The sequence below is a fragment of the Enoplosus armatus genome, chromosome 9 (assembly GCF_043641665.1).
Source record: "Enoplosus armatus isolate fEnoArm2 chromosome 9, fEnoArm2.hap1, whole genome shotgun sequence".
Taxonomy (NCBI): domain Eukaryota; kingdom Metazoa; phylum Chordata; class Actinopteri; order Centrarchiformes; family Enoplosidae; genus Enoplosus; species Enoplosus armatus.
Genome location: NC_092188.1, coordinates 16,053,852 through 16,081,145, shown reverse-complemented (window position 1 = coordinate 16,081,145; position 27,294 = coordinate 16,053,852). Strand labels below are relative to the sequence as shown.

At 38.9% G+C, this 27,294-nt stretch overlaps 1 protein-coding gene across 1 annotated transcript in view; it reads right to left on the bottom strand.

Moving 5' to 3' along the window:
• cdkal1 (CDK5 regulatory subunit associated protein 1-like 1) overlaps positions 1-27,294 on the bottom strand; it is a 208,772-nt gene that overhangs the window by 37,713 nt on the left and 143,765 nt on the right. The window contains exons 11-12 of the mRNA XM_070912255.1: positions 23,425-23,605; positions 13,653-13,715 (exon numbers count right to left, since the gene is read on the bottom strand). Of these exons, the coding sequence (XP_070768356.1) occupies positions 13,653-13,715; positions 23,425-23,605 (244 nt within the window). The remainder of the gene's footprint in view (positions 1-13,652; positions 13,716-23,424; positions 23,606-27,294) is intronic.

Below are 27,294 nucleotides of genomic sequence, written 5' to 3'. Positions count from 1 at the left end.
GTTCCTTTCAAAGCCAGACTTATTTTAACAATATGACAGACATACATGTGACTGATAGAGATAGATGATAGAGAAAGAGACTAGAGAGAGAGAGAGAGAGAGACACAGGGATAAATATGTCCAGGTCATTTTAATTTTAAATGGGAGCGTGGGTCTGCTACGCTTCCGATAGTTGATTTATGCAAATTATGTAAATGTATGTTAAATGGCTATGCTAATTAGGTACATAGAGAATAACCTGAGGGAGGAAAATGTTGAGTGAAGAAACTACAGTCTGAATGACCAGGAAATTCATTCACCAACAGAGAGGGGCAGGCCACTGCTTCTTCCCCATGAAGTGACCAGGGAAGTTGTGGGAAGTTTAGTTAATAATTAAAATGCTGATTCTATACTTTTTACAATTATCTAGTGAGCAACAATGCTCACTACAATTATTCCCAGTGGTCACGCCACAGAGATTCAAAGTGTGGCTTCACTGACGGCAGTTATTTCCAGCACCTGAGCTGATGCTCTGTTTGCGCTGCAGATTACAGTGTGGACTACAGTATTTATTTAGCACTGAAAAAAGAAAATTAATTTGAAGGGTAAAATTATTTTGCTGATAAAGAACACAGGCACAGTCAAACACGCCCATGCTGCATGGATACACACAGATGGACAGTTAAAGTTAAATCATGAGATCAGAGAGCAAAGAGATCAAGCAGAGTTAAAACCTTTAGGTGTACACTGTAACCAGATTGCAGTAAATAACTTAATTAAAGTAAGTTAGATTACAGCAGTCATATGCAATAATCAGATAATTGCCTTACTCCGATACAACAATACTATAACTAATACTGCTATAATAGCAGTATTAGTGTGCATGAGAACCCACCAAATGAGTGGCTGTGACAAAGAAACAAATGAAGCAAACGTTCGAGCCTCACCTGTGTCCATTCACCTTTTTGAAGCATGAAATATAACCATGGATGAAAAAACAAGCTGCTGTAGTCAAAAGAAAGAGAAAATCCCTGATTCTTTTTTTGCTGTTTAAAGGGCCTTTAGTCCACCTTTTCACTGGCAGGACTTCAAACAACTACAACTCGCTTCAACAAGTCTGAGCTTTTTAATACTTCAACACTCACAGAGAGATGAGCAGTAGTGAAGGGCAAAGAAAGAAAGGAAGGAAGAAGAAAGAGATGAGCAAAGTGAGGACAAGATGAGACAGCAAGAAATGGTAGACTGGTAAAGACGGGAGAAAGAAGTAGAGAGCGCAAGTCTAGGTTTTCAATCAGTCGAGAGGGCAGACAGTCTTCCAATCACCAAAAATGTTCAGACTTCTGAGGGAGAAGAGAAGACACTGCTGAAGAATTAAAAAAGCACAGGGACCATCAGCTGCACTCACTGAGTTACAGCAAAGTTCAACATCCAAGAAAACTCCAAACACATTTGAATGCTCTTTAAGTTACCCATCTGCTTTACACAACATATATCCTTTTAACCACTATCCAGTGATGCAATTCTAAACTATAACTGCGATGTAAATATACATATAAAGCCATATAAACAACCATTTACATAAACCCAACCATTGTTCTTGCAAAAACGCATGGAATGAAATTCAGTTTGACCTAATATTTTGTGTTTAATCCAAACATTAAATTTGTGTCAGCCTATAAAGGGTGAGTGAAACAATTTTAGGTGGGTTCCGTTTTACACTTCCTTTTGTCATACGTGAACGTGGTTTTTGAGCAGGCAGGGAATTCAATTTCAAGGAAAGTCTCATTGGTCCCAATAAGACTCACCTTGAAACCCATTTAATCTAAATGTCGCGATGAACAAAAGTTCCAGGTGAATGTCCCCACATTGTAGTTTGCCACAGCTTTTTCCATCGCTGCCTCACCTAACGATGCCTGTTAATTACAGCTATTTATTAGCCCCAAACAGCCAATTAACAGGCCTTCAGCACAACAAGCAAACACACTAATCTATACGCAACACATTGAGAGATGACTCCACCAAAGATTATGAAGAAAGAAGAGAGGGCCACAGATGTGAATAGGTGTCAAATTTGAAAAGGGTCTTTGTTTTCTTTTCTCCTGTTCGGTTCCATAAATATTCAGTTCATTCTTTTTTTTCCTGAGGTGTTTGTTTTTGTTCTTTTGTCTCACTTTCTCCTATTCAATATGTGAAAGCTCTAGCTGTTTTTTCCACTTTATCTTTCCCTGATTCTCTTCTTTATTCTCTAAATCATTCCAGGGTGTTTTTGAGAGAGTAATGATGTTGGTCTGTTCATATCATTCTTCACAACAGTGCTACGGTACACAGTTCCAGTACATTTCTCTCTTAAATTCTGATAAATTACAAGTCTTACTGACTAGACTGATATTGTAATATCAGTCTAGAAAACCATCAAACAACCACTGCTTAGAATTTTAATAATGGAAAATGTCTTGTGTTTGAAAATAAAATGAAAAAAATCACAAAAGGAAATAATAGTCATTGCTAAAAGTTATTAATAATATGTAGTTAATACTGTTATAACAATCATAATCACTCCCTTAAACTCATGACTTACTTGGCTTTTCTCTCACTAAACAATAAATATCTGATTGATTTCCAACAGACATGTTGTTTTATCATTTTAAGCTCTAGCATGGTTGACTGCAGTTTTATGTTTGCACCTAAATGTTGTTGTGTGCACATAAAGCTGGATTATTGATTAGATGTCAGCAGCAGATTTATAGTTCTGCAGTGGTGTCTACTAGAACATTGACCAACATTTCTTGCAACGTGCTTTTTTGTTTTACATTGTAACTGACAGAAAAGTAGCTTACTTTCTCTGTTTCGGAATGACAACATCCTTATGGCAAATCCTTTGGAACTTGAAACTGATTTAATGGCGCAAACAATTTTGTCAATAATTACAGAACATTTGACATCATAAAACGGTCTGAGACCACTGAAGAGGTTAAGGCAGCCGAGGGGAGAAATTAAAACTGAACAATTACAGTTCTTTCCACCTTAAGAAAGCCACAGCCTCTGCCCTACATATACCTGCAGTACCATGACATTATGTTGAACCACAAATTAGCCTTTAGTGTACGAATCAATTCTATCCCATCAAACATGTAGCAAAGGGTTGAAAGGCTCAAGCTCAGAAATCTGTAAGTATTTATGGATAAAAACACAAACTTTTTAAGTTTCTCAAACATGTCACGATAAGACAACTTGGAAATAATCTGTGTCATACAAAAAACATAACAAAGCTAAAAAGCTCAATACACCATTTTTTTTACTGCCTGCAAACTATAAATTCCTTCTCCCTTACACACACATACACAATGCCTGCATGAATCAAATATGCATCTTAAAACATGTGTAAAGTGTAAAGACACTATTCTCCATTCCTGCACATAAGAAACCAGAAGTAGGCACCTAAAGGCAGGACAATAAACAAGGTGTTTACATAAAATGTTACACTAGGCTTAAGTTGTTAAAAAAAGTGAAAGAGTAAATCAACCAATCAAGTTTATTTGTCACATGTCATATAAGGTACAATCACAGTGAAATGTAATCTTGGAGTTCCTTCAATTTAAAGTAAAAAGTACATTTCTGAATAGATCTCAGGCTCTGATACATTTGTAACTGGTTCCAATTTTTGAACCGGGTCTTGAAAACCCAATCCTAATGTAAACACACTGTGTGTGTGTGTGTGTGCGTGCGAGAGCGGGTGTGGTTAGTGATTGCTGACTTAACAGATAGAAGGCAGATGTGGAGTGAAAAGTCAGACAGATGTTATTAGCCTCTGGTGGTTTCTCACACAGATGAAGAGATAGATGGGTCCACCAAACTGTGGCACTAAACCTCTCTATCTTGGGAAGAACGGCGGTGCGGGGTTTAACGACTCTGCACTGAAGAAAGCTTGTCTCTTTAATATAAGTAATAAATAGTAAGTAAAGTAATATGAAAAAAAGACACACTTATAGACACACTCATATTGTACTATGGTGCCTTTAACATTTTAAGACCTCTAAGGTCTTCGGTTGATGTAAAATAATTCACAAATAGAAGAAAGTTCCTTCGGACAAGTGGATAACCTGTAAACATGCATTGCTCAAGATAAAAGCTTTGCAACTACCAAGTAAAATCAATAAGTAAATGCAAGATTCCAAACGGTGTTAACATGTAATTTACAACAGACGATAAGCTCTCCACAGATTGTTAAATGAGAAGTTAAAGTAGCTAACAAAGGGAGTGGTGTAGTTTACATCTATCATGGCAAAGTGAATTAATCCTACAGAGATTGGCTGCGTTAGACCTCCGTCTTGACAAAGTGTGTGCGACTGTGAATGTGCGATACTGTGATAAGCTGAGATTTAAATGGGAGGGGTGACTGCAATGGCCAATCGTAAAACACAAATAACATTCACACACTCAATAACTCTTTTCTGTACCTAGATATCTCCCTCTTTCCCCTGTGCGTTTGTCTGTGTACTAAATAAAGGCCATCCCCGCTTTAGTTAAGAGCTGTCTGGACTGAACATGGAATGAAGATGAGATGAAGTTGAGATCCCTAAACAGCATGGGAGTGAGGAAGGAAAGCAGAAAGGCAGGAGAAAGAAAAGTCCAACCATGGTTTTACATTGTAGCCTGAAACCATGCATCTAAATTTCCATATAGATTGTAGCGAGTTTCGTTGAATCAGACTTCTAATATTTCTAATGACAGGCTATCCTAAGCAATCAGGCACAGTCAAACAATTACTAGGGCTGATAAGCCTGCATACATGCATACATAAAAACACACATACATACATACTGTGCATGCACATACAAAAAGCAAATGTACAGAGACACACAGTACACACAAACTGTGTAATCAGCTGTGATGATGCTGAGCTGGGGTGGTGAAGTGAGACTCCATCTGCTACAGAATGGCCCTCATTAAGGATGACCCCTTGTTAACGGCCCAGCCAATCGGGGACTAGCAGGAATTGTACTCTAAAGCAATAATCAGTGTTGATAAGGTTGTGCAAGTAGGTCTAAGTTCCACTTGGCCCAGGTATGAATTCACAGGCCCGACAGAAAAAATAAGCCTGAGCCTTTTTTCATCAATTCAAGAAATGTATTACCATAAAACACACATTACATACATTAGCAAAGAGCAAAGAAGGCTCTAATAACTCACCAGCTTTCTGTAAATGTAACAAATAGTGAAGTGAGAAAAGCCCAAACAAAGAAGCAAGTTCTAAGTCTTAATTTGATAAATGCTTGGTTGATAAAACCATACAGTAGGAAAAGAGCTAAATCTCGTCTGGTACCATATATTGTTGAACACTGCCTGATGTTGGATATATCAAAAGAGCCTTGTGGTTATTAAAAGAGAAGTAATTGCAGCCATTTTCACACCTCAGTCATTACCAGTTGTTCCTACATCTGTTCGGAGGAAAGCATAAGATGATAAACCTTATTGTACCCAATATATGGTTGATTTATTCTAAATAGAATCCACTTAGCCTGCCAGCTGCAGAATATAGAATGTAAAAAACACACATACCTTTCCAAATGAAGCTGAATGGGAGGGCTACTGACTGAATCAGGAAGCATTCACACTCCTGTCTAGGAAACCATTTAGCAACACAAGCCCTAATACCCCTTCCTCATTCGTTTCTCTGTCCCTTTCTCTCTCCCTCCGACCTCCATTCAGATGTCAGTCACAAAGCATGCTGTTTAAAAGAGGTAGCTGCAAACCCATGGTTTCCTCTGGCCCACTGCTGTGTGAGTGTGTGAACCTGTCTGTGTTGATGTGTGTGAATAATACACAGGCTGACGCCTTTGGCCCAACAAATGGGAGCAATCAACAAGCCATTACAGCACACACAATGTCACTTTGAGAAAGACAGAGTGTGAGTGCGAGAGAGAGGGAGTGAAAGAGCAGATATTTTTTTGAGATTGTATTATGAAAGGAGAAAAATTATTTCAACAAAGCAAGCCAACTGAGCCATTACGATTTCTAAAAAATCTCTTTTTTTTCTCCAGCCCATCTCCATTTCCCAATTCAGCTCAGTTTTACTAAGAAAACTTTTCTTAAGCTGCCAAAGTAGATACACAACAACAATCTCCCTTTTCCTTTTTGGCTAGACAACCTTGGGACTATGAAAGGCAGACAGAAAGATTCAGTTGAGTGCTTCCTAATGTTTTCAGGAGTAACTGCCATTACTGTGACTAGGTTAAATGGCTGTTTTCATGTTACTGTAAATTGACGCTCTAGTTTCCACTATTTCGAAAACACCACAAAACACACCATTTAGAGATTAAAGAATGAACCATCATGCAACATAATATATATTGAAGTTAGCAGTTCCTTGGGTTTGGATGGGAGTGTATGCCTCTGACCAGCAAAGCAATTCTGCTCTTGTGGTTTTGTTTTCTTAAGGTTCACCATTTGGCATCATAATTGTATCACAAATAGTAACTCATTAATTTAGAAAACTTGCCAACTCCTCAGAAACTGTTGGCTCCACACTTTCCCTTGTATGGGTATAGGGAGGCATGTTAATTCCCAATGCTACCTTTTTTTAAATGTTGCAGAAAATGTGTGCTGGGTTGTACACCAGCATCCACATCCACTACAGTAGCGCACTGCAGTAGCAGTCTGATTATCTGGGTAGCCCTAATGGTTACATGTTAGTGGCTGTGAATTGTACAAGCCCCTGACATATATAGCTGATATGTGTAACCGTGCCGACTCTATGCAGACAAAATCTGTAAAAAGTAAAGCAGATAAATCCATACTGTAACAGCCTTTAACTTGTCTGAATTAAAAACACAAAAACTTAAACAACATACCAGCCAAGGATGCCATGCTTGGCACAGTCATATACCGTTCGTGTGTACTGTATGTCTCTAGAACAAATACAATGTAACTATAATGTGGTGTCGCATAAATTAGAAAAATAAACAACCTGGGAATATTTCAAAGGCAAATGTTTGTTTGGCACCAAATGGACTAAGTAATTATGGAGGCTCACATGTGTGTTTGTACTTTTGTGGGACCATTCATGTGTGTGTGTTGTGCATGTCCCCGTTGTGTAACCTTGACAGATTGAGAGCATGTATACATGGCTATAGAGTTCTACTGTACAGTAGCGGAGGAAAATCATGTCTTTGGCAAGCAGCATTGCAATGTGGGTGGAATATCAGTGTATACATATACATGTAGACACACACAGGTCTCATTTCATTTGTTCCATTTCTGTTGCCTTTGATCAAATAGGAGGTGCAATATTATCCAGCACGGTAAGATATTATGTATATCTTAGCCTGCATAAAGCTACGGAGGAATCTATTTCTTTTGTCTATTAATTTTGTCACAGAGAGGGCCTCTTAATATTCACCAGATAACCTTCTCATCAGGTTGCAGACGTGCTTTTAATTAAAATACTGGAGAAAAAAATGCCAAGAAACTCCAGAAAAGTGTACAGTTAGTCTAATTCTCTAACTACCAGAAGAAAAGTATAAAACTAGTAACAACACATATATTATTACACACTACACGTTTAGGGCTTAAGGGTCAAAAGAGATTGCCGTTATTTCCCATGTACTGGCAAAAAATGTGGCACCAGAATGTTGGTGTGTTTTGGACTTGAGCAAGCGGCTGTTCTTTTCTGCATCCACTTTTTTAAAAACAAGTTTTCTTTTAAAGATTTTATTTAGATTTCCAAATATACACAATGTACATCATATACACCTGCATCGACAAAACAAAGACCCACAATCCTGACAAAGCAAAACAAGACAGGAAAACAAAACATACAATGACAACACGCACTTTCCCACATATAAAAGAACTTATACACCTGTATTTTATCCTTCACCAATTGAAACTTCAACAGGGCCTTTAGATTCTGCCCACTTTACTATCACGTCCCAGGTGTCATTATGGTCCACCTATCCTACATTCTAAAAAACACAAATAAACAACAAAAAATAATAATAAAAACATCAAACTAGTGGACTAATTAAAATGAAAAGTCCACATTTTTGTTTTTTTCTACCGAATTTCCCCTCTGGGGATGAATAAAGGTTGTAGTACCTCTCCTCATATGATTTCAAATGGAGTAAATTTGTTCTTTCCAACAGCTTTTGTCTTTTCCATTTTCAAATAATAATACATGTCTTTTTCAGTGTAGGAGGGTGCGTGGATTTCCAGTGTTTGAGTATATGTTTCTTAAATACAACAGATAAAAAAGAATAATTCAATTCCATGGATACCTTTCTGTATCCTGTAATATATCTTGAAATATAAAAAGTGATGGATTAAAATTAAATTTTACCTCCAATGTTGTATATCAAACCAAATCTTCAGAATTTTGCAACAATCCCCAAAAGTGTGTATCAATGAATTCTTAAGACTGATATATAAATGTGAAAGCTTGGACTTGCTTCAAGTTTATTTTCTCACTTCCATACAAATTAGCCTCTCGGATCTTTACTATAACGCTGTTTACGCACGGGAGCTTTCCTGGAGCTACTCGCACCCCACATGTTCAGTCCTGCAAATGCACCCCTGTCCTGCCGTTCTGCATCCACTTTGAAAAGGCCAACACACAGCTCTGGCTGTGTTCAAAAACAACATGCAGTATGCCTGCAGTGTGGCATGAGAAATGACTGACAGAAGCAGATATGTGTTGGCTGGATGAAGTACAAACGTGTTTGGGTGAGTGAGGGTGTTTATGTATGTTCATTCTCTCAGTATGCTGCTTACAAAGTAAGAAAGTGCATCAGCAGCTACTCAGCAACTACTGAAAGTTACAATGTAGACTCCAGCTGGGAGATATTGCATCTCACAACAACTATGTGTGTTTAGATTTCCTTTCAGGGAGTATGTGACACACGCATACATAGACCACATCATATATTAGACTCTTAGTGTCTGAAGGCACTGAGAGAGATAAAGCCATGTGGTGCCAGGCAGAGAAATGCTTTCGAGAACACATCTCATATAGAATTTCTAGAACGCAAACTCAATGAACACCCAAATCCACCCCAATGATAACATTTTCATGTATTGTTGAGTCCATCATAATTACCAAATTAGAGATGGCACAGTAGTTGCAGTTATCAGCAGAAAAAATAATGGCAACATAATCAACTGTCTTTGTATGGTAGCAACAAAAGAGCTCAACTAACAGGACTGAAGTCTGTAAGTACCTTTAAAGCCTTACATTTACATCATTTAAGACATTTCCAGACTTTATAAGAGCTATTCTGAACCTGGAGACAAACAGAGCAGAAGAGACAGAAACAGGCAGACGGGTGTAGAGACAAGTAAAGAAAAATAACCAATATCTATGTCTCCCCCCACTCCCACCCTCTCTTTCCCTTAATAGTCAGTTAATTAACAGGAAAGGAGAAAAAGTGCGGCCAGCAAATGTCAAGTTCGACAAAGATGGAGGTTACCTTCTCGCAACAATGCAAAACAACAGCAGCTTAAAAAAACTCATTCTACGATATAAAAGTAATTAAAATCTCCAAAAGAGAAAAGAGCAGACCACTACTTGTGCAGTTTAGCAACGTGCTGAAAATATGAAACAAGTGATCTGTTGGGGAGAGAGAGAACTGTTAGACTAATTAACTTTTTTTTTTGTTTTCTTCAAATGATGTCAACCTCTATGAGGCAAACTGGGACCTCAGAATAACTGAAGGGGGAAAGTTTATTGAGTGTAATTAAGTGTTTTATTTTCTGCAAATGCTGTCTTTCTCTTGCTAGTCTTTCATTATCAGCCTTTCATTTAGCCACCTCTACATCCCTCTCTGTGTCCAACTTCCAGTTCTCTATCTTGCTCTCTACGTGTGTGTGTCTTGTGTGGCCGGGCAGGTGCAACGGGCCATGTTGACAGCTTGTCCCTTCTCTCTTGCCGCAGGGAAAACTGTCACCCCTGTCATTCAGGCCTATGAACACAGCATGAAGAATGTATGTATGTGTCTGTGTGTGTGTTCTCAGGAGACTATGACAGTGTGGGGTGAGAGGGGCTTTATTAGCTCTGCCAGAAACAGCTGAATGCATGGACACTCACACACACACGTTAAGTTTGCTGAGAATGACTTAAGCATGATGGGAGTTTCACAACCTCAACCTGGAGGGGCTAAGCCCTCAGGGAGCAAAACTTTACACCAGATGACACGGTGATGCAGCAAAGGGAGAGAGATCTGTTTGTGTGTAGTGTGTTCATACAATTTTTCTAACTACACACATTTGCACAGTGGAATAAACTGTGGTCACCATAGACAAACAATAGCAAGAAAAGCATGACAGTGCTGTGTATCACCCTTGACTCTCACTGATGAATAAAGACAGTAATAATTACTTGTAATGTAAGCACAGATAACAGGTACAGCAGAAGCCTATAAGGTGAGAGAATAAAGGCTTTAGATTGTAAAGTTGGCAGCTTAAAATCTCCCAATTTAACAGGGAACAGCCCTCCAGTAACAACTTAAAACGCAGCTGCAATCAAAGGTTGAAAATATTGGTATTGATCCCATATATAAATGTGTCTGGGTGCATGTGAACAAAGGCAGACAAAGGCTGTGGTATTCTGAATGTATTTTCATAAAGTTGGCATCATCTTGGTTAGTCTTTAACTGTGATTCAAAGTACAATTTTCAGACATCTGGTTACTGGTTGATACTGGTTACCAATACAGTTCATGTTGATGCATTTTTACTCAGAAACTCAAGTTCCATGTTACTTGTGTTCAATTCAAGAGCACAAGTCATGCAACTATTTGACCCTTAAACTCTGTCTTGGGACCAAAATAGGCTGCAGACCTGCCCTACACGTCAAAACTACACCAGACTCGTTTTAAAGGTGAGGCACCACCACTCATGTGGGACCCGGGCAGCGAAAAAAAACAAAAAAAAAACAAGCAAGAATCTGTATTCCAAAACAAAACACAAGGCTCTAACATGGCTCAGTGGGTTACACAGTCGAGGCCTTAGAGAGTCTGTGTGTGTGTGTGTGTGTGTGTGTGTGTGTGTGTGTGTGTGTGTGTGTGTCCGGTGCTGGGCATCGGCCCTAGACAAAGTGCTCCGCCATCTTTCTGCCCACTGGTCTTTTCATTGCTGATGGATGGGCCTTGTTCAGCACCATCTGGCTATAGGATTTTTCACATTAATCATCACACACACACACACACTTCTGTCTCTTCAACATACACACACACCCAATGAGTACAATTATCTACATGTAAATGAACACACAAGAAAACATCTACGACACTGTGTAATATATAGAGGCAAAGTGACAGAAAGGAAGACAGAGAAAGAAAGACAATTAGGAAAACAAAGGAAGAAAAAAAAATTTCTTATTGACAGCCCATTTTTGTTTGTGTTTTAGCTAGCCATTTTCCACATTTGTGATTCAGAGCTAGCCACGGGAGATTAAGAAACAAGCTTGGTACAAAAAAAACAATTAGTTCATTAAAAAAACATTGTTTCATTTGGTTGGTAGCCTGGAGCTGTGGAGCAATAAAGCCTCACTAACCCACCACCCCCCACCCTGACTCAGTCTTTATTAATGACCTTTTCATACCTATAGTAAGATGTGTATTAACAATAATGGTTATAAAGACACCAATTTCTCCCTTCCCCCTACATCTGTGCGCTCTCTCTCCCTTTCTTTTTGTCTCTCTCTCCCTTGGACACACACACACACACACACACACACACACACACACACAGATGTGTTAGTAAACACATAATATCTTTACATAAACTGTAAGCTGAAAGGCCAGACACCCCAGGGAATTTAACATAAAATGAGGGACATTATCAGACTTCATTTATTTCTATCTAACGGCTATGTGGGCTTAATACAAGCTGATTTGCCTCAACATTTCCACGGTGTATGGACATGGGCAAGGACAGGCAGAACCGTGGTTGATCTGGGAGGAAGCATGCTTGACATTAGATTTATTATCATTAAATCATATCTCACGGCTATCTGGGTTTGTAATGCAAGGGGATTTATTTGCACATCTACACAATCTATGGAAAAGGAATAAGACCTACAGGAACATGGCTGGAAGTTGAGCTGCATGAACGATTTATGAGAAACTTGCTTGACATGTTAAAAATATTTATGTGCGTGGGCTATCAGATACCATATAATAGGACAAGATTATTTTTGACACATTTCATCCACAAAATATAGTGAAATAGGCAAGGTTATCAGTGCGTTGACATTTTACTCTGCTGGGGATTAAAAACATATGCAGCAGTAATAAATGTGGCATATCAGAGCAGTGTAATCATTTTAACAGTGCAATTTTATTATCCATTTACTAGGTAATTTATATTTCAACATAGCTGTTAACAATAATGTGCTTTACAGCATGAAAAAAGCAGAATGCAATTTCCCAAATACAAAAAAAATATCACTCCAAATGAATATAGAAATTTGAAAGAAAAAGTGCATTAACTTTTTTATGACTTATGATTACTAATATTGTCTTTTAGGAGAGGGTCTGGGGCTCTTACTGCGGCCACGTTCCATCTTTAGCCATAACTTTGGAATGGACAGGGGCTTTGTCCCTGAGGATCTCAAACTAAGAACTGGTGAGACAATATAGTGTCTTTTAAGTGGTACTTCACACAAAATCTATCTTTTGAGAATGAAACACCCCCTGTATGCTCTGTATATTCACAAAAAAGTACAAAATATACAGCTAATATATTCATACATTCAGATATACACAGAAGAAGTGGATTTTGCTGCAGGATACATTTAAGAAACTGATTTTCTTTTGACTTTTGTGTGCCGTGGCGACTTGTTATGAAACTTGATCTGTTTTAGGAGCCTTGAAAGTGTCTTTCAAGGGTTTCAGAAGTGGTTTGTAATATGCAACATATTCAGAGGTATTCTCTTTTTGGCTTTTCTTCAATTCTATGACATTTGCTGTAGCATAATTAAACTCCTTGAACAATCTAAACCTTCATGAATCACTCAAAAAACACACAAACCAGTGAGTACAAAAAGGTGTTCAGTAATATTCGTGAGATGGTGGTCAGCACAGCAGTCTCAGTACACAGTAGGTTTCTAAATTCCTCAGGGAATCGTACTTGAGGAGAAAGCATGTTCACATGTACTAAGTATCTAATTTAAATGCAACCGTGATGTTGATGTACTGTATTATGAAGATAGGCATGCTCAGTCTGCTGTCAGATGTTAACCTCATAATGTATGAGCTCATACACACAAATATAGGAATATACACATACAGTTCAGAATTCAATCTCTCTCTCTCTCTTTATCACACACACACACACACACACACACACAATGTAATCAGGAACAAACACTTCAGGTCTCCTCATCCACTAGATTGCTGACAAGAGGCATCCATCTTGAGGAGACAAAAAACTCATCACAGCCATAAAGACAATACGGTGATGGTGACCTATAACTACTTCTGATGTCAAGTGAAGGCTTCTGGTCTAGAGGTGAATGAGAATACTCAGGGGTCTCCACATTGAGAAATAGGCAGATAAAATAGTTCACTGTGAGAAAGACCAGCACATTTTAAGGACAAAAGTGAAACAGCTGACAGACAGACGCAGACATGTAAACTAGGAGAATGATCAAAGAACAAACACTGAAAGACGTCTTACCTTGTGGTCGTAGGGGTTGTAAGAGTGGAAAAGTTGTGACAGCTCTTTAGTCCTCTGCTTCTTCTGTAGACAATCAAAAAGACTTAAATTAATTTTAAGTTTAAAAGCCACTCATATAATGCATGTATAATACAGATCCAACAAAAAAAGCTGGAGCTTGATTATCACTTAATATAGATTTAATCTTACATAGCGGAGTGTATAAAAAACACTTTACACTTTATATTAATGATTTCATACATGCCCATTCATAGGTGCTGTCAGTTACACTGATCAGGGTTTATATATTTCATATAGCTTATTTTTCATACATTTCCCAACAACACTAATGATCTAAAATATTGTTCTTTGGCCTTTCCTCATGCTCTTCTGCTTGTCTGTTGTAGCAATTAGAAAACCTGATGCTGTCTAGTGTTGACATGAACATTTTAACACGACAATTTCCATAACATGTGTCACAGATGGAAAAAAATGACATATGGTATAAATATGGACATACAGTACAGTTTTACACATGTTAACTTATTGGGTCACTTAAACAGAAACAATCACCATGGCTGAGAACAATGCCCACAGTAATTCATTAAATCTATAAAATATGGAATGAGCAGAGAACATTTATTTGCCCACCAGCTGTGGCGGAAAATATTCCTAATTTTCTTATTTCATTCCCGCTCAAAGTCTGGCCTTAACCTTGCATGTCCTTAATGTGTAAAGAGATGCACAAGCATGAGACATGACTGTTTGATGTGTGGCAATTGTTAATGCAATCAGTTACATGAGGCCAACGCAGTTACAAAAAGGGCTAATTAGCTCGCTGATTAGGCCATGTCTGGCTAAAGGGGAAGGATATATGTATATGCTACTGTAGCTAAAGGGAGCATACATTCATTGCCATGTTCTCTCCTCTTCTTTCCCTCTCTGTCTTTTGCAGTGTATGTAAAGGAGCTGGATTCAATGCCCTTAGGCTGGATCTGTACATATGGAGCAGACAACTAACAAGTCGCTTTGCTATCATACACAGGCATCATTACAGCTTGACAGACAAATGCAGCTTCAGGATAGGCAAAGGCAGCTTGAGGAGGCAGAGAAGGAAGACAAAATCTATTCATACATACATTATGTGTGGTCAAGCTGACAAAGATGGACAGGCTGTGCCAATGTCCTTAGACGGGAAGAGTGGAAAGGCCAAATTACAAAAGGAATGCTAAACAAAGTGAAAAGAGAAGATGTGGCAAGAAAAGTAAACAGCAAATATGAGGAAACGAAGGTGAAATAAAGGTATTAGGACGGGGTGGTAACTGTACTCCTTGACTTTGTTGTTCTTTGTCTCTAGTGAGGCCCATCCTTTCATCACTGCACCTCTCATAGCTCCTTGCCCTCCTCTCCATTCCCTCTATCTGTGTATACCTTCACTTCTTTTTTTTCCCCACGCTGCATTTCTACCCATCTCTTACTCTCTGTTCACCCAGGGCTCTTGTGATCCATACAATCCTGTAATCATTGGCCCTGTCCTTCTACCATCCTTTTTTTTACCCGATTCCCTCTGGCTCTCTCTGCCAAAGGGCTCTCCAGAATCTCCAAATCCTCTTTACTCTCGTTTTCTTTGCCTTTCCACGTATCCCACAGTGCTCTACCTCTCCCTCGCTCCCTGTGTTTTTCTACAGTGAAGGAATACTCATACTAATCATACTGTCTACTCTCTCACCAATCCTCCCCCTTATAAGCCGGACAGGATCCACAATGTCTCTCACTCTCTCTCTCTCTCTCTCTCTCTCTCTGCCTGGAGCACCTTAGGTGAGAGCAATTCTCTCATCATTTCTCCTCAACAGCATTCTCTCTCTCCTCCTTCCATCCCTTCATCACTCTCATCATCACTCTGTATTTGGTGATGGTCAGCTGTGTATGTGGAACTGTAAGACAGATGTAACCGCAGGTAAGGATTTCTCAACCCCCTATAAGCTCCCAACAGAATTTACCCAGTGCAGTAGCACACACCCGCCTACGAAAGCACACACACCACATGCTCACACATTGACTTACACAAACACATGCTGTACACTAAAAATGGACAAAGGTGTGAAAACATTCCAAATACAAGATAATTCAAAGGCCGAGCTAACTGAAAGGCAAAAGGAGATAGAGAACAAGACAGATTACAGAACAGATACATAATTATGAGAGAAAGACAGATCCATAGGAATCACAGAAATGAATGAAGGAAACATCAACGTATTACTTGTTATCCTCAGGTCTTGTAGTTTTCTAGAGTAATGTTGCCACTTACATGGGTGTTAGGAGGTGGACATTTTTGATAGCAAGATCCTCAGTTTAAAGTCCCTAGACTAGTGTGGAAAAAGCTGATTGATGGCAAGTAAATGAGAAATATTCTCATCATCCCACAACAGCTGCTGTTGGGGTGCCTTTGAGCAAAAACTACACCCCAAGTTGCACCTGTGGAATTAATCAGTAGCCACTAGCAGAGCACTGGGGAGATGTGTAAATGTTGCTCATATGAAGCAAGATGAGGTTGAAATAGGCCACTCATGCTCTGTAAAGGTGCTGTACCATATACAATTTGAGACTGCACAACTGATGAAAACAACCATCAATGAAAAGACAGGAAGACTTTATTAAACTCTGCACTGCATTTGTAAACCTGGATTACAGTAGTTATTTTATATAAATAATTACTTGATGCCCTTACTTTCCAATACTTCTCCGAAAATACACCCATCTCTTTCCATACAACATTGATTAAATCCTACTTGATTAAATCACAAAAAAATGTTACATTGCAAAAATACAACTGCAACATTCTTCTAATACTGACCTGAAATCTGCACCAAAAAAAGATTATGTAAAAGCTGCACTAAGATCACCTTGTTAAATGTCAGTGATTCAGGTGGTCATACCGTCTCTAAGAGCTTTATTAGTGTGCTGCACGTGTGTGTGAGCGCTTGCATGTATGTGTAGTCCATCAACCAGAAAAATTAATCTAGCATGCCATCGAGGTTGTGTTAGTGACAGCCCAGCAATGCAAAGCCACTGTGTGTGTGTGTGTGTGTGTGTGTGTGTGTCTGTGGACCTGTCACCGTGGTGATGATGAACGATGGTTGTTACCATTACATCCATCTGTTGTTGCCGCCAGAGACGGATGCTGCGTCTAACGGGAAGTGACATTACATGGATGTATACACTTGTACTCATACACAGATCCCAAACACATACAGGAGCGGTGTACGCAGGAGCACACACTCTGCTGCCAATAACACACAAATAACTTCATAAAAACACTGCTGTTCCACATAAAACTATTTCATGTAAAGTAGGAATATCTGCACAATGCTGTGAAGAAATTCATGAGTGCAATTACCCTGACAAAGATATGATTGTCTTCAGACTGGCAGCTTCTTAAAAGTAATATTTTAGTCAAAATCACCAGCAACTTGAGACTAAAAAGAAATCTGAAACTGTGCATGCAGTCTGCAGGTGATTGAAGTTAAATTCAAAACTCATAAGATGTTTGTGTGTGTGTAGATTTAAGTTGTCAGTTCTGTGAGAAGCCAACTGCAAAAACACTCTCTCAGGGGTTGCAAAGGCTGTTTGTAAGACAGTATTTTATGTGTGCAAGCCAACACAACCAGCAAGGTCCTGCTCTTGGTTTAATGTTTGTGTATTTCAGAGAAAAATGCTTAACGCGTGACTCTATGACATGAGGCATAGAAAAGTGTGTGTGTGTCTGTGTGTGTCTATATGAGCAAGTACATGCATGTCAGTATGCCGGAGTGCGAGTGTGTTGTGAGGCAAGGTAACAGTGATCTTGCCTTAGCCTGTACTGTATGAGCTTCTGGCTCACTAGTATGTGCCCGTCTGTCTTTCCCTAATGACAGACAGATGTTAGTGCCATAGAGCCTACACCCACGGCATGTGTGTGTGTGTGTGTGTGTGTGCGCGCGAAGGATTAACACTTCCTGAAGCATCACAACGAGAGTGGTCACAATGGTTATGCTGGTGATGTGTGTGCGAGACCTTTCTCTCTCTACAGAAGTCACTAGACATAAAATGTTCCAACTATGTTGATGTGTCAGATCTGCTGCATGTTCTGTTGACTAAGGTTTATACAAGCCATATATTGTAAATTGTTAACACAGAACATTTCATTTTGTTTCCCTGATCAAGGTCAGGCAAAGTGATATGCTAAATGGACACAGGAATGTGTATATATGAGGTATGATCACACTCAGCATATATGAAATGCCTTAAAGCTGCTCTTCACTTTGCATCAGAAGAGACTACTAACTTTAAGTGACTTTGTCATGTCATTAAGGCAAATTCAGGCCAGTAAAACAGTTACATATAGTGGCTACAATCAATATAAATCTAAATAACTGTGCACTATTTTGTTTCAGTTGAGTGCCCTTAGTAAAATCTTGTTCTTTTTTGTCTATTAAGACAATACCTGATAGAGCAAAGTTATACTATCAGAGGAAATGTAAAGACTTTATTTTAATTAATATTTATTCTCATGCCAACAGTGGAAAACCATCATTATTACCATTAAAACATGTTTTTAATGTACTCAAAAGTGTAGCAAAGTGTTCAAATGGCCAGCAAGTATACGAGTAAAAATCCATTCTGGAAAATACTGTATGCTCTAAGTGACAAATTATATCCGATGCTTACAGATGGAAAAAACATGAACCTTGCGTCTGTGTGTGTGAAGATGATGATAATGACAGCAGTAGCACAAACTCAGCAGTCTATAAATCTACACTTATGTGGTTCTTTTTTAGACCCTGCAGAACATCGTGACTCTCCGTCCCTTCAGCTAGTTAACTCTTGCATGAACAGCATACTGATGATCTATTCAGGTAAAAAACAATGCATTTGAATGTGGCAAGCAAAAACTGTGATCATTATAAATGCAATGTGTTATCCCTTCCACTGTTAGTCCTAGGTCCTCATTAATCAAGTTCAGGCCTACCTGGCCCCAGACAGCAACTTAACCATTAACTCAACCTTAATACCTGTTAGACTGCCTTTAGTCAAGTGTTATTATCTCCCCTGATCAGTGTATGAGAGAGTGTCTGCATTTGAGACGGAGAGGGGAAAAGGCATGCATATGTGTGTCTGTGCAAGTGTTTGTGTGTGTGTCCAGGCGTAGATAAATTATCATGAAGCTAGGGGATGGAGCTACTAGTGGCTGGCCAGGTGTTTCACTTTGACAGCTGCCACAATGGTGCCTTGTGGGTAATGGAGTTCTTAACCAATTACAACCTGGGGAAATTAAAATCACTGTCCCACTAGAACAGCTAATCTCCTTCTCTATCACTTTTTTCCCCTCTTTCTCTCCAGCAGATGCTCATTCTCAACTCTTTCTTGCATAGCAATAGACACCCCAACACACACATACACACACACCCTCCACTCAGCAAGTCCATTTATCAAGGCTAAGTTCTAGTCACCGGGGGATGATTATGGAGATCCAAGCTAATAGCATTCACATCCCTTTATTCTCAACATGCTCCCTCCATCCCTCCATCCCTGTGGTCTCCTATTCTTTCCATCTGCCTCTGCTCTCCCCTCCATCCTGCATTCTCCAATATATCATCTATTACAATAGGTAATAAGTTAGACCTACAGATACCCCAAAACACCTGGACCACATCACAGCTGGACCCTATCCAGCTCTATGTGTTTTCTCTGCTTCACTCACTGACTTACTGAGACAAAGCTGTCTGTGTGTTTTTTCTATTCAAATATGGGTTTTTGGCATGGCTGGAAGTCAGACTGCTGAAGCAAAACAATATGTCTTAATGTATTATCATCAAAATAAAAAAATCAGTATTACCAATTATACACATGAGCAAATATTAGTAGTAATAAAAAAAAAAAGTTTTTACACACTTTTAGGGTGTGTTGTAGCTACTTTACCAGCCAACTATGTGCTCAAATAACAAAATGACTGATGTGGAAAAACAACTTGGCCACACTAACTGAGTCTGCTCTTTATTGTTACTTTTATATAATGACAATTACTCTTTAGGCCAACCTCAGTTTCTATATTTTACATCATTTTCTGCATTTGTGCTGCGTGGGAATCTGTCTCATACCAACTTCCTTCAATCTTCATGATCTTTCCCTGTCCATTACCCTAAACACACACTCTTACATAAGCCGTGTGACATTCTGGAGAAAGGGGTGTATTGGCAGTTCAATTTACCAGCTCATCATACAGAATGTCCACTGCTGTCAAGACACTAAAGCCTGTGGACATGCCTAACCACTTCCTACCAAATGCCCTCCTCTAGACATGCTCCACTGTTGCAATGACCTACACTGCACAACAATACACACCTACCTGCTTTTAAGTCCAAAACTACCTTAGATCATTTGTCTTGAAAGGTAAAATACATTGAAGATCACTAAATCACTGACAACAGTGTCGGTACTACAATCACGATGAATGAAATATGGTGAGTCTGAAACTCTGCTTGGCCTCCTGTTAATAGTGGTGCTGGAAAAGGCAAATTGTCATGTAGGCATCCCATACTGATAAGAAAACGTAAATATCTGCACTTGCTTTTAAAGAGCAGTGTGCTATATTTTAAGGTTAATGTACGATAGACATAGACCACCAGCTTCACCACTGCCAAATGGTGAGATTGACTAAACTTCATCAGCTGCCACATTTAGTAGGTGAGCACTCATGGTGGCCATTTACATTTCTAAGGGGGGTGGTGCCCCTTCAGGTCCCTCAATGGCCATGTCCCTGTAGCTTTTCCTTTTTGTCTCACTTTGTCTCCTCCATCCATCTCCCTCCACCTTTTAGCTTTTCTTCCCATCCTCCCTCCTTGCTTACCTTCTCTCCCTCTCTTGCTCTCTCTCAGACCTCCTTCTGTCTCTGCTTCCTACTCCATCTAGTTCTCCATCCATCCCTCCCGTGGCTATTCAACACAGTTGTGTTCCAGACAAACCATCTGGTGCACTTTATTAATGACTGACCCTACATGGCCTAGACGTCGCCTAGCTGCCACCACTCGCTGAGTGTGTGTGTGTGTGTATGTGTAAGAACAGGTGCATGCTGACTGATGATGTGATGTTGTGTGCGGCTTTAACCACAGAAGCAGGTGTACTGGTTACAGGGACCCTAACATATTATTCCGACTCTCTCTCTCTCACCTTTTACTATTCTCTGTCGAGCACAAATATACTCATAATTAACTTAAACATTTAGATAAGCAGCGAAACTGCAGGATGACAATGTGATCATGGAGATCTTATTCTAGGCAGTTAAAAAAAAAAAAACAATTGCTCAAGTGAAACACACCTCCCCTTTGTTGCCTGCACATTTCAGACAATTTACAATGCACCTCACAATGCTTAATCTGTGATTTAGCACAAAGCTCAGTCATTAAATAAACTATAAAACTATTAAAATAATTTGATATGTTAAAAAAGGGCTGATTTGGCAATAGAAAAGGTTTCCACAGGAACCAGCAATATGCCACAGTCTGACAATCAAAGAGCTGCCTGTGGAATGATGTCTGGGATAGATGTGTGCTGACATCCAACCGCTAACAATAAAAGTCGGATGAGACAGATGGAGGAGAAAGACAGGAGAGGGGAAAAAGATAAGAAGAGAAGCAGTGATGTGGTTGTCTGGGGATTGATCCCTCTAAGACACTCTCAGCTTCTCCTCAGAGAGTGAAGAGAGATAGGAGGGAGGAGGGAAAAAGAGAATGACTTATGAAGACACTCCACTTGAAAGAGATGTGTCAACACTTTGATGGTAAAGAGTGAGAGAGTGCAAATGCAAGAAGAGACAGAACATATAGCATAGCATGCAGCATAATGTAGGAGGTCAAACTAAAGAAAAAAGGTCAAAGAAAAACATTTCAAGCACAAGTAGCATGCACCCATGTTTAAGATTCAATAATGTGAGAACTGTTGCATACAAATGTTTTTCAACTTCTTGGGGAATAGGGATGCTCTTATTTAAATAACATGATGCAACAGTGCAACATGATTAAATGTGGATGCAAGTAATGATATAAGTAAGCAACTATGAATGGGCCTACTTTGAGTGGGTTGGCCAATGGAAAAGTATGTTATTTAGCAAGTGCTAATTAAGCAGCAATTCTTTCTGCTTATTTAGCAGAATTAAATAAACAAGGAACAAAATTTCATTTGAACAAAACATGTATGTATAAATGTGCATCAATCCATGGTAAGAGATGAGCATAATGAACATAATGAGCATTAAGCACGTTTGTTACACTGCGGGGGCTATAGACAGTATCAATGGTCATAAGTAACATTTCTCTTAATTTACGTTTTACAATTACATTATAGATGTCGGTGGCTCTGCCAAATAATGATGTAGCTGAGAAACCTATCAGGCAAAGGGGTCAAGACAACACTGCTGATGGTGACGTGTTCAATCTGCAGTTCTCTCGCATTTACTCTCTCTCTTACACACACCTTTCATAACAATTATGGCTTCATTAGGCACTATTTCATTCATTTGGCAGCAGATTGAGAAAGAGAGTAAGAGAGTCAAGAGTTGTGTGGTTAAACAGAAAACAATAAGAATGAAGCAGCAACCACCATGACACAATGTGTTGCAGTTACTCTACTCGACTAAGGCCTTTCAATCTTGGCTCCAAGAAACCTCTGACTTGTGTTGAAGTCAAGCGAAGAATACTTTGAAACTCTCTTTTGAAATACCTTAAAAGATCAACACAACGTTACTATCTCAATCTAGCAAAATCCCACCTCTCTTTGTGTCAATTCTGATAATAATAGTTAATTCAAGGAAATATTGCAGCTTCAAGACTATGTTTTGGGGCATGTTTGCTTGACTGACAGATGTCTTTTCCTATCACAATCAATTGCCAACTTAGTCCGCCCAGTTGTTCTCAACTTTGAACAAATCTGGATTTTCTGGTCCCAGTTAACCGCCAGCAGCAAATGTTTAACTCAAATGCAGGATTTAACATTTAAACATTAATACAGCATGTGTACCGTATGTGTCTGTCTGTCTGTCTAAAAAGGACAGTGAGACACCGTAACTCTCGCACACACACGTCTTTCAGGATTATATAATATTAAAATTCATACAGAAGTCATGACAGAACTAGAACAGGCTTTTACATTTTCAGATGACAGGAGGCCAGCCTGTGTTTCCTCAATACACACACATGCACATTTGTGTGTGCACTTACAGTATAGTATATGCATACATGTATTACTGCTTCTGTTATATTCCAAGCTGTAATTTGATTAATCATTTAGTTTTTAATTTTTTTTAAGAAGAAGAATAAGGCTTTGACAAAATCGTCTGCATTAGACATGTAAAATAAGAATCATCTTACTGAAGAAACCAAAGAAAACAGAAGAAAAAGAGCCAGAAGTCGGTAGACAATTGTGTATATACTGTGTCTGGATAGCATTGCTGTTAGTCAGGTCACGTTTTCTGCTTTGTCTCAAACAGCATTTTGTGAGATCACAAAACATAATTTACAGTCCTGCACTAAAGGTACTTAAGTTATTGTCTGTTAAAGGCTTTGTGCTGACAAACATACTGTATTCTGTAAATTGTGTGTAAAGGTAAAGTGAATAGAGCTACCAATGTGGCCACATCACAACAGTCACATCTCTATCACTTTCACACATGAGCAGCCAAATTAAGGCCAAATCAGATACATCAGATGACTAGTAGTAAAGGAGTCTCTGTCTCACTCAGCTCAGTCTTGTCAACACTCACCACATGTGCTGGCACTTGCTCCATCTTGGCGGCAGGTGTACCGGGTCTGGGGTAGAACTGGTTGATGAAGAGACTTGGGAATCGGTAGAGTTTCACCAAGTCTACTGTCTCTTGGAAGTCTTCCTCAGTCTCACCAGGGAAGCCGCAGATTATATCTGTAGCAATGGTTACACCTGGGACCCTAAAAGAGAGACAGAGAGCTTTTTAGGCCATATATCAAAGTTATTTCCTGGTGGTAAAATCATTTAAAAGAAAACTGGTGTTGAGGTGCCCTTTAGAAAGGCACTTAACTTCTGCTTAACTTCTGGTGTTGCAAGGTAATAACAAGCATGATCCTTTGACCTTCTCTGGATAAAGGTTACCATTAAAACAAAATAATACCATCAGAGGGATTGATATTGTTATGTAGCTAACTCCACATTGGTGAGCATCATGGAGGTCAACATCATAAAACAAATAAATCAGACAGACATTTTCCCACAGTTCATATGTGGCTTTGAAAAACTATGTGAAGCACCATAGCATTAAAAAAGGCTAAAGCCTTTCCCCATGGACTCATTCAGCCAATCAAACCCTGATTAGCAAACTCTGCTGCCAATCATTAGCTATTGATTATTGACCTGCTGACTCATTGGATTAATGGTAGCCAGTAGGGTGTGGGAATGGATGCATTGATTAGTTCTATGTATTTTGTTTGTACTGACAGGAGTTAGATGGCTTGTAAAAGAACTCCAAGGCTAAGTCAACACTGTCGGTCAGAAAACAATGCATCTCAAACAGTACATACTTGACATTCCCATTGAAATGTATGCTGTTTTGACATGTTGGCATATGGTTTTAATGATTAGGCTTAATCCCAAAGGCATTTAACATAATTTCTGATGGCTAAAGTAGCTGTAAAATAACACAAAGGGCTAAATTTGCAATATGAGAATTCTACAGGAAACATTATCTCATTCGTAATGATATTCTGAGCAGCAGAGTCCAAATTATTTGTGACAAGCTAGCTTTCCAATTGCCTGTTTTTTTTTTGCTATAGTGGCCTTTTTTTCTCCTTAAAGTCAGACTGGGAATGGTATCCAATATGGAAATAATTGGAAATCATTCTTAAAACAAGCAAGCCAAGGCATTGATTAAATGCTTTCTAACATGAAACATCTAGATGCAGTGGAATAGGCGAGACGCTGGAGCCTCTTAATGTAATGTGTAATGTGTTATAAGGCAAGCAGTCTGCTACAAGAACCCAGGATGTCATTAGTAACAGACAACTGAACAGATTTCCTTTGAAAAATCTGTGGATTGAATGGAAGAGGAAGATCATAGTGACTGCGTAAACTATCAATCACCAGTAATTTTCTATTCACTCCTTCATTTTATCTTTACTCTTGCCTCTCTCGCCTCCTTTCCTCACTCGTTTTTAAACAAGCACCTCACTCTTGATGTTGTAATTCTTTAACTGTATACGTTGCCTTCTACAGATTAGGACTTGGCTGCAGAAGTGCTTACACAAAACTTGAATAAAAAGTAAGAATGTGAAGAATATTTGATCTCTTGTTAAAAATCCTTGAAAAATAATACATTAAGACAAGAAACGAAAACACATAAGAATACACATCAGACCGATGAAGAGAAGGACAGCTCAATGGACAGCTCAAACACATTAAGAAAAGAGTGGGAAAGACATTTTCTCTGCAATCGACAACATGATGCATCTTAAATTACATTAACTTCCTGCATCTGCAACCCCGTGATAACCTCTGACCTATTGATGAGTTCCGATTGGCTGATGGTCATTAATATTAACCAATGGCCTGCAGGCACAGGCATCCTTGACCTCTCAGATCTGCCTGACAAATGCCCCTATGGAAAAGTAAAACTAAATAATAATTAAAAACAAAACTCTGTGCATGGAATGGTTAAATGGATGAATAAATGAATAATTCTCTATTTGTGATTAAAATTTACTTCTTGAATCCCCTAAAGCAATGCTTTTAAACCCACTGAGTAAAGCAAAATACATGGTTTTAATCCTTTACTTTGTTAGGTAAACAAAGGACTATTTGCAGCCTGTAGGCTTTCTACAATAATTAATCAAGTTAAGCGTTGGTGTCGGTGTGTACCCACATTATGGTTGTCAGTAAGTAACTTGTTTTGTAGCTGTGCAGGTTTAGTTCAGAAGCCACATTTGAGAAATTTTGTACAGCCTATGGGATCTGATCACAAAAAGTATTCTTCTCCTACAGGGATAAAAGAAACGTTTGAATAAACTCACATTATTTATTGCTATTTAATGCTCTTGTCACTAGAATATAAAATATCTATAATACACTCCCCCAAGCTATTTCATTAATGAAAATGGGAGGGAAGGTAAATAAAATTAGCAATGCGAACAAACAAACACATTTTTTTCTGGCCTCAATAGATAACTGAGTCTTTTGCATCTCCCCGAGGCTTGTATATCCAATTTGCTATGGCCTTTTGCTGGTAGCTGTGGTGAGGAAGGGTATAATGTAGGTAGCCAGTGTGTCCTTTTCATTCTTGCAGCAGTACTAAGAAATTTTACACCATTTCTGGAAAAATGTGCAATTCAGGCCAGGGGTGCAAAGTAACACATGGAGATAGAATACTGAGCGAAAGAGCAGGCAAAGAGACTGGTGTGAATTGGCTTTTGTGGATTTTCCTGTGGTGGAGGCTGAGAGGGGAAGAAAAAAAAAAACATGTGCGCATTTTGACACCTCTGTCTCCCCCAGATCTAAGGGTGATGGAGGTGTGATCTGTGATACTAATGAACAAGAACCACACTGATACTCTCCTTGTTAAAATGAGAGAGGGGAAATGTATCTTGTTATTGTTCACCTTTCCAAAAAAGTGCGTGAGAAACAGAAAGGCAAAGATACAGAGGAGGAAAGGAGAAAACCAAGAAAGATGACAGATTAGGTGTCAGCTCAACTTGCTTTCAATTAACCAATGCAGGAACAGGGCCATTATCAAAACTTCTCAACTGAAAAAGCAGTTGGACTTTTTCACAAAGTACTGGACATAATTTTAACAGTGGATGAGTTTTCGGTTATCCCAAAAAGTCAATCAGTTATGTCCATCCATTCTAATTCTATCACGTCACTATTCCTCTTTTTCAAATGTCAAAAACATATTCATTGTTCCTATCTAATAATTAAATACTGCGGACTAACTGTATGTGGGCCATTGTCATGTTAAACCAGGAAATACATATGTTTTTAAAAGAGAGAAATTAGTTATCTAACCAGTAAACTGAGAGAACTGGATGCAGAGTAACAAAAAACAATAACAGAGCAAGATGAGTCTCTTTGGTGTGTGGAAAGAAGATAAACAGAGAGCAGTAGAGGATCTATCAAATGAGACATTATCTGGTATGTCCGGCCCAGAGAAAGAGTTAACAACGATTAGTATTGATAAGAGAATGCTAGAAAAAGTAGTCTTTACAAAAAAACAAAAAGGATAAAAAAGGCAGTAGTTAAATGAAGAATATAAATCAAATTCCCCCAATGCTCACCACCCTTATTGCCTCTTTAAATGCATCCTAAATATCTGTTTATAGAAGCTACATCTAATTGGTTCTCTGTTTGACAATGTCTGAGACTATGAATGGTCAGTTTTAATGGAAACTAATACCCTGTGAATATGTTATGTGCATGTCTGTATGATGAGAGAAAGGAGGAGGATGGACCAATTTTTATCAACAGCTAGCAGTCGCTCGTGACCAACGCTATACTTCCTGAAGCTACTTCAGAATAAAAAGACACCACAGCCCCTGAAGCCCCAAATCAAAAGAGATAATAGGACAGGAAAATAGGTGTGTGTGTGTGTGCTTTGTTCCTGTCATTTCTTCTC